The sequence below is a fragment of the Sclerotinia sclerotiorum genome, genomic scaffold (genome assembly GCF_000146945.2).
Source record: "Sclerotinia sclerotiorum 1980 UF-70 scaffold_16 genomic scaffold, whole genome shotgun sequence".
Classification (NCBI taxonomy): Eukaryota; Fungi; Ascomycota; class Leotiomycetes; order Helotiales; family Sclerotiniaceae; genus Sclerotinia; species Sclerotinia sclerotiorum.
Genome location: NW_001820820.1, coordinates 17339 through 29236, shown reverse-complemented (window position 1 = coordinate 29236; position 11898 = coordinate 17339). Strand labels below are relative to the sequence as shown.

General features: G+C 43.8%; 4 protein-coding genes across 4 annotated transcripts; 1 reads left to right on the top strand and 3 right to left on the bottom strand.

The window, feature by feature from the left end:
- Positions 1–2915: 2915 nt before the first annotated feature.
- SS1G_10535 (hypothetical protein) lies at positions 2916–5872 on the top strand (the record flags this gene model as incomplete). The annotated part of the gene is made up of 4 exons (XM_001588039.1): positions 2916–2938; positions 3181–3316; positions 3857–4994; positions 5031–5872. 4 exons carry the CDS (start codon positions 2916–2918, stop codon positions 5870–5872), a joined length of 2139 nt encoding a protein of 712 aa, XP_001588089.1.
- A 2123-nt stretch (positions 5873–7995) lies between these two features.
- SS1G_10534 (hypothetical protein) lies at positions 7996–8388 on the bottom strand (the record flags this gene model as incomplete). The annotated part of the gene is made up of 1 exon (XM_001588038.1): positions 7996–8388. The coding sequence occupies one exon, from the start codon at positions 8386–8388 to the stop codon at positions 7996–7998; it is 393 nt and encodes a 130-aa protein (XP_001588088.1).
- A 664-nt stretch (positions 8389–9052) lies between these two features.
- On the bottom strand, positions 9053–9421 carry SS1G_10533 (hypothetical protein; the record flags this gene model as incomplete). The annotated part of the gene is made up of 2 exons (XM_001588037.1): positions 9053–9058; positions 9209–9421. 2 exons carry the CDS (start codon positions 9419–9421, stop codon positions 9053–9055), a joined length of 219 nt encoding a protein of 72 aa, XP_001588087.1.
- Positions 9422–9845: 424 nt separating this feature from the next.
- SS1G_10532 (predicted protein) lies at positions 9846–11614 on the bottom strand (the record flags this gene model as incomplete). The annotated part of the gene is made up of 5 exons (XM_001588036.1): positions 9846–10302; positions 10435–10764; positions 10814–10918; positions 11080–11105; positions 11159–11614. 5 exons carry the CDS (start codon positions 11612–11614, stop codon positions 9846–9848), a joined length of 1374 nt encoding a protein of 457 aa, XP_001588086.1.
- Positions 11615–11898: the final 284 nt, after the last annotated feature.

Genomic DNA, 11898 nt, shown 5'->3' with positions numbered 1-11898 from the left:
AGTAATGCTTATGTTTGCTTGCGGCCAAGCAAATTCAATACCATTTGGAGATTATTCGCTGCGAAAGACCGAATGGGAGATGTGTATGTGTATATATGTAGGTATGTATGGATGGATGGATGGATGTATGTATGTATTGCAGGTATGTATTGTGTGTATATATGTTTGTATGTATATGGGCAATAATTAGGGAGACGGGTAGAGGTCGAATGGATGAACAATAGTAACGAGGTCAAAACAGCTAATAATCAAAGGTCGAGTACGGAGCTGGTAACCAAAATATTATATTGTAATGATGATAAAGTCGTTTTGACTCTAGGGATTATATAGGGAGAGGAAGAGAAAAAGATTTGAGTGAGTCCAAGCTGTGAGAAGGTTCAATTTCAATCAATAGCTCTTCCCTCTAATAAATATCAGACATTCCGATTTTGCCATGAACAAAGACGGTATTGCTCAGTTGGTGGTCATAGTTGTAGGCTCTCGTCTTATTAGATTTGCTGCAGGTGAGATAGCTAGCTAGGGACCTACTGCCTAGGTCGGTACCTAGTAGGAACATTTCAATTTCAATATTTGCTTGAAACAAAGAACCATGACTGATGACTTTCCATCAATATTTCAATCTCGGATTGTTTTTGACTGGCATTCGATGCGATGGAATAAAATGATGGGAAATGTCTTGTCGTATAATCATCCTCAATCCACGATTCATCCTACCCATGATTACCCAGGTTGACGTATAAGGTAAATGAAGATATACATTTCCCACATTATTAGTCTCATATCACAGTCGATGAATTTGTAATTTGATGTTGTCTGTTGTCTGTTGTCTGTTGTCTGTTGTCTGTTGTATTTAGTCAAGATCGATGTTGGATGCTAGATTTAGCTAGAGTCGCTGTCATTTGTAAGACTGGTTATTAGAGAATTAAAACATTATTGTTGATAATCTCTAGAGCATGAAGTTGATGCTTGAATTGGCCAAGACCACTACTAATAAGGGGTTTAAAAAACGTCATATTATGCCTTTAGAGAACACCTTGACACCTTGACACCCCGACACTTGTAACATCTTGAACATAAAACAAATACTACCTAGGTACTTACTACCCAGTATATACCAGTAACAGTATATATGAATTGGATTTTGGATTTTGAAACAACTAAATGAAGAACAATCCGATCCAACTTGAAGCTCAAAATAGTAAGCATTTTCAACAAGATGATAACTATTAGATGAGATATTTTCAATAAATCTAATATCTAGATAAATAAGCCTTCAATTAATTTACTTACCTACATCTCATCCTATGCCCCGCATTGAGAAAGACTGGAAGGCAAAAGCCATGAATACAAAAGGTTTCCAGCCTCCAGGTCTCGTCTTTCTTTCGAGAATGATTCCAGACTGTTCCTCTCTCCAAAAAGCCATCACCAAAGTTGTCAATGTTAGCATTTCATCACAATTCATCACAATCGTATGATGATTGAATGAATGAATGAATGAATGTGTGTGTTTGTTTCAATGAGTAGGTACCACCACCACTTTTACATGTGACAGACGGATGTGATCTGACGTATTCAAATTAAAGGCCATCGGCGTTTCCTTATAATAGGTATGATGGGGAACATTCTAAAGCCGGCATAGCATACTGCGATCAGTGGACAGACAGACCTGAGAAGCTCTAGCCCTCTGCCTGAAGAGTCAATGGATGGAAACTCTGGAAGAGAAGGTTCGAGGAGTAGAATTAGAAAATGGATGGAAGCCCAGAATATTTTAAACTTTTAAATTGCTGAACCACTTTTACGGAACTGGAGCTCTCCTCCGTGTAAGTAAGTGAGTGAGTGAGTGAGTACGCAGGTAACCAAAGTACTAGGGCAAGCAAGTAATCGAGTAAGCAAGCAAGCAAGCAAGCAAGCAAGCAACAAAGCACCTTCATGCATATGCACATGCAACCAGCCATAGCTTATCATAGACACCTAACAATAGCCTACCAAGTCTACTGCTTGCTGCTTGCTTGATCATTACAATTCCTGCTTATACCCAAAAAGAACAAATACCAATACAAGTAAGATCTCAGCAACAATACCAATATATCAAATACCTGGGTACTAATTTAAAAATTACAACTTACAACTTACTACCAACAACCTTTTCCTTCCATCTACTAATCTCTTCTCTAATCTTCTCTCCAACCTCCTCCAATTTTCAAGATTACTTTATCTATCCAGCACCTCCTTGTCAAAAATCAAAAGATACATTATACGAAAACCTTGTATTGGCGTCGGGTATCACTGTATCTATCTTATTATTGCCCATTTATTATTCTTACAAAGGCCATTGGGGTGGAAAGAATATAAAAATCCATCTTCTTTCATCGATTCACTCTCAAATAAGACCACCAGACTCATATTTTAAAATTAGATTAAATCTCTGGTTATCTGCCTGTCTATCTTCCTTATCGCCACAATTTCGACCGAGTCTCTTTAATGCCTATCTAGTAATTTTCCTACCTACCTGTGCAGAGAGCCTAATAACTATCTGTAACCGCACTGAACCTGAATCAACCATCAACCTGATGAGCCTGAACCTGGCCGTCTGAACCTGAATCTGAACCTGAACCTGGACCTGAACCGTTCCTCTTCCTCTTCCTCGTCTTCTTCTTCCTCTTCCTCTTGCGCCGATCCAAGATAATTTCCGAAAACAACCCCAACCTCTATTATACATTCTACTTTCAACATTCTACATTTTACATCCTAATTCTACTCCTCGTCCTTTCAAGGCTGATTTCACTATTCCATCTTCAGCTTTTCCTCTCGGCAAAACAAAATTATCTTCTTTGATTTATCATTCTCATTAACTGACTTGGCTTTCTCCTTCATCTCTCTCGGTCTATTGAATACTCTCTCTTTGCACCATCAACATGGGAAGTTTTGTTTTTAAGTGGTAAGTTTTTCTTTTTTTTACCTTCGCTCACTTGTCTGGCCCTCGTCGCTCCCATTGTCCAATGATGATTTCGAAACTTTAAGACCCTGAGATAACTCCTCTCTTGCATTCCGATCTCCATCATCTGCGAACATGGGAAACTTATGCGCAAGATGGTCTTTTACAATGGCACAAACCATTCTTGACTTTTGACTTCTCCTATCAATTTGATCTTTTCCAACAGCTAACATTATGGTTTTTAGGGAACATCCTGCTGAAGAGGTCTTTGTTACTGGAACATTCGATAACTGGTCCAAGAGCGAAAAGTTGGTAAAGACTGGAGACGTCTTCCAGAAGGACGTCCAACTAGCAAACGCTGGGGAAAAGATTTATTACAAGGTGAGCTAAATTTGAAGGGACATGATGTTGGACTCGATGTTAGAAATTGTTTATGGGTAACGGAAATCATGGTAGTATTGATTTGCGATCAAGTTTTCATTGAAGGAATCGAGGTCGTCAGTCAAATGCGCCTAGTGATTCAAATTCCACTTCTCGAAGCATGCGTCAAAGTGAGACTTGCAGCTTAGCAGAAGCTGCAGAACCTCCACTTATGACGCATGCAGCAGTTACTTTTGCCCACTCTCCAGAAAAAAAAAAACCTTTCTTGGAGAGGTCAGGCTTCGAAAGTTGGCAATTTCAAACTCACTTTCCTAATAATAAACAGGCTTCTTGCTTGCATGATTAATTTAGTCGCACACACGCAGCCTCTTGGTCCCGCCTATTCCCCAACCCCGCTTGTTTGTTTGCTTCAGCTCTGTTCAGCTGCCGACCTCCTTTAGAAAGATAGCCTGACCCATTTTCAATTTTTTCTGCCTTTCTTCCTCGGACCTGCAAAAAAATATTCCCAAGTCTTCAGAAGCTAATTGAATCACTGAACAGTTCGTTGTCGACGGTAACTGGGTTACAGATCACACTGCCCCTCAAGAAAACGACGCTTCGGGAAACTTAAACAACGTCCTCACGACGGATAGAATTGTGAAGCATACACCTGCGACTGCTGGAATCATGTCTGGCGTGGCACCAACGTCGACTACGTCAGAATTGGCCAAGAACGTTCCTCTTGAAAAGGAGAAATCTCCACTTGAACAAAATGGCACCTCGGCTCTGCCTGGAGCCTTCCCCGAAACTCCTGCTGCTGTGGAAACCGGTGATTTCTCTGTAAACCCTCTCCCCGCTGCTGATGGTGCAGTCAACCCTATCAAGCTCGCACCAGGAGAGAAAGTTCCAGATTCAAGCTCTTTCACCACCAACACTGTCACTTCCGGTGTATATGATGATCCTGAGCTTGTCGCTGCGGACAAGGCCAAATCCGAGCCCGAGCCTACATTTGGTGTCTCACCGCTTCCCGCTTTCGCCGGTGCGGTTAATCCTATAAAACTTGCGCCTGGGGAGAAGATCCCTGAATCAAGTGACTTGACTGCCAACACCGTCCATTCAGCTGTTCGTACTGACAAGGAATCGTATGAAAACAGTGGCGCATTTGGCAATGCTCCTATTCTCCCCCCCGTCGTTACTCCTCAAGCTGAGCGTGAAGCGCATGGTACTGGGATTCTCGATTTGCCTCCTGCGGCCAAGAACTTGATTCCCGAGTCAAGCCTGCCAGTTGGAGAAGGCGGCATAGGAACATTTGATGCAACAAACCCACACATCCAGTCCGTGGATCCTCAAAGCACAACAGCAATGCTTGCCGCCAAAGTTCCCCTCGAATCGGCAAAGGTGCCAGAGGTGGTTAAGGAGAGCCAGAAAAAGGCAGGAGCTGCTCCAGAAGCTAGTGCCATTCCATCCGAAGTTTCGGAAAAGAGCGCAGTTGAGAAGGAACTTAAGAAGGAGATTGATGTTGCCCCGACAACTTCTGAGGGCGTTGCTGGACAGGGCACAACTAAAACCGAAGCGGGTGTCACTGCAGCCGAGGCTGCCGCTGCTGTTGGAGCAGCTGCTATGGCTGTGGGAGGTGCTGCATATGCTGCAGCCTCTACTATCCCAGGCAGGCTTCCAGAGAGCGTTACGAGCATCCCAAGTAAGCTGCCGGAGAGTTTAACAAGCAAACTGCCAGAATCTGTTCAGCAATCGATTAACTCGATAAATGCCACCGGGACCGTTGACCAAACAACCGCCGAGGACACTCCAGAAATCGTCAAAAAATCCATTGTTGAGTCAGGTCAAAGCCCGGAGGCCGCTACTAATGAAGCAGCTGTTCTCGATAAGAAGGCTGTTGAGGAGGAATTACTGTCCGAAGTCAAGCCAGAGACATCTACTGCCAAAGACACCCCCGCGGTTGTTAAGGAGTCAATTGCGGAGTCAGGTCAGAGCCCAGAGGCTGCTGCCAATGAAGAAGCTGTCCTTGATAAGAAGGCTGTTGAGAAGGAATTGCTGTCTGAAATCAAACCGGAGACCTCAACTGGTGAACCTGCACCAAAAATTACCTCTCCCACAGACGTTAAGCCTTCTAAATCTGAAGCTCCTATCGGCCCAGTTGTCACTAGCGGAGTTGCCTCTGCGGATATTCCAACCACCTCGACTGCTGCTGCGCCTGCCGTTACCAGTGGAGTAGAATCAACTAATGTTCCAACTATCTCTGGTCCAACACCAACCGAAACGAAACCAATCGATTCCAGAGATGTTTCACCACACACCAACCTCGCCAGTGGTGAGCAGGATGCACCCGTTGTTACCAGTGGATTGGGCTCTACCACAACTGCCGAAAAATCAAATGCTGCTCCAGCCACCCCGGCGAAGGAGAATGCTACACCGTCCACAGCAAAATCCTCCGTTGAGTCCGCCACTCCATCAAGCACACATGCCGTAGACAGCCCTGCCAATTCCGCAGCGGCCGATAAAAAGAAGAAGCGCACCAGCTTTTTCGGAAAGTTGAAGGCGAAATTCCACAAGGATTAGGGGAACGATAATGGTGGCTAAATGAAATGGGTATTGTCGGACAGACGCAGCATCTGTATCCTTGGGAGGCACACTTTTTTTTCCTGAACTGTACGATATTACCAGCTCCTTGTTTGTCTTGTCCCAGGAACATGTAATGTGGAGGAAGGGGTTGAAAGGGGGATAAGCGTAAATGAGGGGAGAGTCTGAATTGTGCTTTTTGATACCGGCTGAGTTACCCCTGCCCGCCCTTGCTGCATTGAATTTTCTAGTTCTCGTTTTACAAAGTTACAACAAATGGTTCTCTTGACTTCGCCGACATTCTGGTGTTAGGTGGTATTTAGTCTAGTTAGTGATTGATTGATTGATTGATTGATTGATGATGGGTTTAGTCATTTCATGAAAGATAAATTGAGAGTGGAGGGAAGCAAACAAGCGTACCACTTTGGAAAATTGTTAATAAAGGCTTATTCCCATCTAATGAAAAAAAAAATTGCATTTTCAATATTTTGACGTTATATATTCAAGCTTCGGATGTGCGACTTTGATTATTTGAAATGGTGCGTATTTGCTGTAGTGGTAGTTTGGAAATGTCTTGTGGAACGCGGTGTGTGGGTGCTTGGATATATGTTTGGGTCTGATGCTAAGCTTTTCATTAAATCAAATGAAATGGTAGCCATACTAATAGAATATGCTTTCTTTGAATTCAACCCCCTTTCCGAGAGAGTATCATCTTTTAAACTTTCAGAGAATGTATTTTAATTTGAAGTTTGAGAGATGAAATTATTGAGCATGTTCCACGATAGCATTGAGATGTTCTATGATCTCCTATTCAATGCGTCAATACCAAACATCATGTCTTTAGCTCTTTGGTTCTTCTCAAATTTATGGGCATGATTGATCCTGTATAGAAGGGATCGTATGAGCCAGCGCGGCAGTGATATCGATATTGCATTTTCTTGTACTTGTATCATATCCAGGGATATGTTGTGTGCTAGTCTACGAGAGTAGCATGAAATACCAAATCATTCCCTCCTAGTGACGTGAGACGACAGTGCAAGGACGCGTCCCGGAAGACGACTCTCTCGGAGTTGTTAGAATTCATGTAGTGTATGGAGACCCTTCCAGCATGGCATGAGAGGACATGTGCATCGGGCTCGGGTTTGTAAAGTCGGAATCGGGGTCTATTGACACGTACATATGCATGATGTGCAGTGGATGAAAAGAACGAGATGGCGCTTGGGGATATGTGGTGATATGTGGTGATACTGGAGATGGATGGGTTTGTGGTTTTGTGTAAGACGAGTACTTGCATGTGGGTGGTTAATACTTTGAGGGGGGAAACAGACTATTTTTCAATCGGCTAAGTTGCTCTTGAGTTTCAATTACTATAGAAACAAAAGACTGCATTTATTGCGTAATTTGTCCCCTTCCAAGGTCCATTTTTGTCTTCAAAGTTATTGTAGCTATTTTGGATATGATGTGTAGAATTATCTAGATCCAAGTGCTTGAATGCTGTGAAACACAGTACAGTACAGTACAGTACAGTACAGTACAGTACAACCTCAGTGCAATAGTGCACAAGGCGCAACTTTCCTTCCTTCATTCTCCTTTCCTTGCTCACGCTCGCTCTCACATCCCCATGGGTATCATGAATATCTATTGTGCGTATGTAGTGAGTTCTGTCCCATCAAGCGAGCCTCTTACCCCCTGGGAATAACACCAAACTCTGGCTATGATATGTCACCATACGCATTTTGTTCATTAACATCAATCGTGTGCGAAAAGAATTAGGGAATCTAAGGAGCTCATAAGGGAATATAGAAGCGGGAACAGGTGAGAAAAATAATAAAACATACAGGTACTTATACAAATGAGAAATGATGTTGTACAGCTCGAGTAAAGTAAGGAAATAGATACCCCGAAATGAAGATGAAGAATCCATGTATAAAATGAAACAAACATTAAGAAATTAAAAGAAATCCGTCATCGTTACATGAGGCATGTCATTTGCTAATTTCCTTTACTCCCTGTCGAGAAGTGAAGAAGCATTAAAGGACAATGCACAAGGCCATAAAAATAAGGATAAAGGAAATGACCAAAAGAAATTGATGAACACCGAGTAGCGAGATAATATAGAAAAATCAGAACCACTTCCCTCTTCCGCTCTCTCTAAGGCGCTTTAGAACACAAATAGAATCAACGAGAGTCATGCATTGGCCTCCAACACTATCGACCTCTAGCCGCGTGCGCACCGCATCAATAATAAAGGAAGTCTCTGCGCGCACGATCGACCTGCTAGTCAAGAGATCCTTGATATCTAGCTCTAGCATACAGTTGAGATATGTAAGAGCTTTGAGTTGTACGTTCTCCCGAGCCGCCTCGGGATAAGTGTGCGAGTCTAGAGCTGTGTATGGGTCTGTAACGTTTCGGAAGGAGGGACCTCTAACTCCGCTGACACGGTGGCCAAATGCCCAGCAGATCAACGCGGCAACGTTCAAAGACCAATAATGAGAGAGATCGAGAGAATGTTGCATTGTGTTGTTTTCGGAAAATGGATAGCATGGCGCAGAAAACTCGGATAGTAGAACACGGCAAGCATAATGTGCAGCGGTGGCTGCTGCTAGAGACGATGACCAAATTTTGAGTCGGGATTGTGCTTCGCGGAAATGGTTTGGATGTGTGATTTTTTGATTAAAAACCCATGTGTCCCCGCTAACAGCTAAAAGGTCGCGGAGCGGGGTATGGTACAACGCGACGTAGGTATATACCATTGGAAGTGCTAAAGGTAATGTTACAAGTTCGAGTATCGTGGGATTCGTCTTGTGTATTTCAAAGTCGTTTAGATAGTGATAGTCAGAGCCAACACGGCTGGAGAGTTGGGATGTCAAGGAGCATAAGATAAGTGACCGAGCGAAATGCGAAAGCTCAAAATAGTGCTCTTTAGTGAACTGGTGTTGGAGGAGATGAAGTGATTGACCTGCATTGTCCCCTGTCTCGTTCATAGCCCAGTCAGCTGCGTTGGTTGATTCCCACAGGACTTCCGAGCAGGGTGCATATAGCACAATATGATTTACACATGATTTGGCTCGTTTTTGCTGGTGAAACATGGCTTGATGAATGTCGAAAATAAAACATAGACATAAAAGACGTTGTCGTGACTCAGTGTCGACCCAGAGCAACCAATCGCTTTGTATATCTCTAGATCTAGTGCGTGTGTTGAAGTGATCAGTCAAGCCGGCACAGGTACTGGTATTAGTATTAATAGTGTTAATTTCAGACTTTGGGTATGATCGGGCCAGAAGCTGCTAGAAATCAACAAATGTACCTATGGTAGTCATAAGAACAGCAACTTACTCGGCTGTATAACTCTTCGAACTGGAGAGATAGGCGAACTGTGGCTTTTTTACCACGGAATCGAGTGAATATCTCGGTAATTAATACTGCTTGCATTACTGGTATTGTCCAATCGAGGGCCAAAAGAATTGTTTTGGCACAATATACGTGGAATTCAACGCCATGATATCGTGCTTCAGGGTCGGGTCGGTACTGGGTGCCGATTGCAGCCATTGCGAAGGTGAGTAGTAGGTTTTGGTTCTTTATATACGTCCCACGGTGAATTAATGGGAATAGTTTATCGAAATTCTCCCAATATAGAGAAAGATAGATTTCAAGGTTAGAGATTGCGGATTGGGAGGGGGGGGAAATGATTGTTTTGATGTGCGTCAATGTTTCTAATTGCTGGGATCCCACCAACTCCTCCGATCCTCTATTAAGGACTGCCAATCGGGGGCTGGATAATCGCGAAGGGGACGCTGGAAGAAAAGTCTGAGCCAAGTTTTTATTACATGTTGAGGTGTGTGGATTACCCACTGATTCCATATAATAGCCCCCGAAACCAGGCACATCAAGCAATTGCCGAGATACCGGCGACATTCTAGGGGGCGTATAAGGTGTATCATAAGATTCCATCACTGTTTCGTAAGGTGGACTTCTAAGGTCCTGAGCTGTGGTGTTGGTCATACCTAAAGTACCGTATTATCAGTTTATGATTTGATGTAACTACACCCGCGAAGTGATCGCACATACCGTGGGACCATGGTGCGCTTGGCATTGGAATAGACCATTCGGGCGCTGTGACTAATGAACCGGATCGGCCTCTATGCGTCATTCTTCCCGTTCGTGAGCTCTCCGACTGAGTTGAATAGGTGCTATCGGAAGCCGACGAGCACCAGGGTGAATTGTCGTGTGTGTATGATAAGCCTGGCATATAAGGTTCTTCTGGGATGCGTAAAAGTGGTAGAGCATGAGGTGCACTATAATTCTGAAATGAGGAAGCATCTTCATTGTACAGTCCTTGGAAGCTGGAGCTCGTTGTACGATACGGACCTTGGTCCGAAAACTCCTGCATGGGCCTTACATTGAAAGTTGAAGTCATCTCACCATAAGTCCTGCCTAATGTCAGTCAAGAGATCTCTGTACATTCGTTTTTATGAGTAATCAAAAACACAGGTAAAGGTACTCCTCAATAGTAAAATGAAGAAGTGTATAGAAAAATCCTGGGAGATATGGCCTATGCTTACCTAGATGAGATCGGTCCAGGTGATGCCCCAGTATACACTTCCGCATCAGTCATTTGTGCCTGGCCAACAGTCCTTTTATGGGAGCTGCCAGATGAAAAATCAACAGCTTGGAAATTGCCCGTGATTGTGTTAAAATTTGCAGCTGCGGCAGGATTTTCCCCTCCCGCTGAAGTCCTCGGTGTCATAGAATTATTTGGAGACATCTGACTCAGGTTCATAGACATTGCGTGTGGTGTAGGTTCTAGTTTCATAGGGGCATTCTCTGATGCACTTGAGGAAGCCCTGCTTCTTGGGTCACTAGATTTATATGCTTTTTCACCTTGTGTCTCGCTTTGTTCTATTAGTCAGGGAACTGTAACTCAAGAAGAGTAAGACTTACTGTCGATTGAGATGACGAGCCAGTAGGTCAGGGCGGTGGAATGTCCTCTCGCAGTCCTCGAATGTACATGGAAAAGCAGGTTTACCATGACTCAGTTTGTGCCTTCTATAATTGGAAATCATCAATAATTAGTCCATATACTTCCTCTAGTGTCCCTTCTGTTCCCATATCTGCTCATGATGCATGAATGGCTGCTATTATCTCCATCATACCGCGCGTGGAGCATTTTTACTATACTCGTAATCTGGATGGGACCCGGTCCTTACCTGAGATGCTCTGCCCTGGTGAATGTCTGCGTTGTTGTTAGCTGATGAAGCTGTAATCAACTTGAACTCAAGAACAAACCTTCCTACAGTCGTCGCATGTATGCACCGGCATACCCTTCTTTGCTCTGCTGATACGTCCGGTCACAGGTGTGTATTTGACTGGCACAATATCTGCCATGGGCTCTATTGCTCCTCTGGAAGATGTTTGCAGAGGACTACTAGATATGCTTCCTTGGCTTGGCCCGCCGGGCTGGTAGGCCGAGAAATCCATAGCTTCACCAGCACTGCTGCTACGCCGCCGTGAGTTGGGACGCAACGTAGTGGGCAGGGAGGACGGCTTTGAAACTCGGTTTGATCTTCGATGGTTGTTAGATGGCTTTCCTTTGGTATCATCAAGCTGAGGAGAGGGACTTTGAGATGAAGGATCAATGGATGGTCGCGAAGCTTGTTGTTGTTGAGCGGCTTCCTTCCTTCTATAGGCTTGAGATTCAAGAGGATCCACATCTACGTCCATGATATCTTTGAGGCTCGACATGATGATTATCCTCAAATTGGAAACGAACAATGATGTATCCCTACAGCCCTGCACAGCCTTTCTGAAAAAGAAAGATAATGTCAGGGGCGGGAACTTCAGCACAAGAGCTAATACCGGCACTTGAAGTCTTTGGTGAGAAGAGCCTGGGATGGTGACGATGCTTCAGGGTGTAGGATATTTTTTGAAAAGTATATGTCATGTACTTCCAATGTCCCTAGACAAATGCGCAGTAGATGCATAAAGATAGAATTTATCGCGGGGCATTGCTGAACTCCGTGACTATG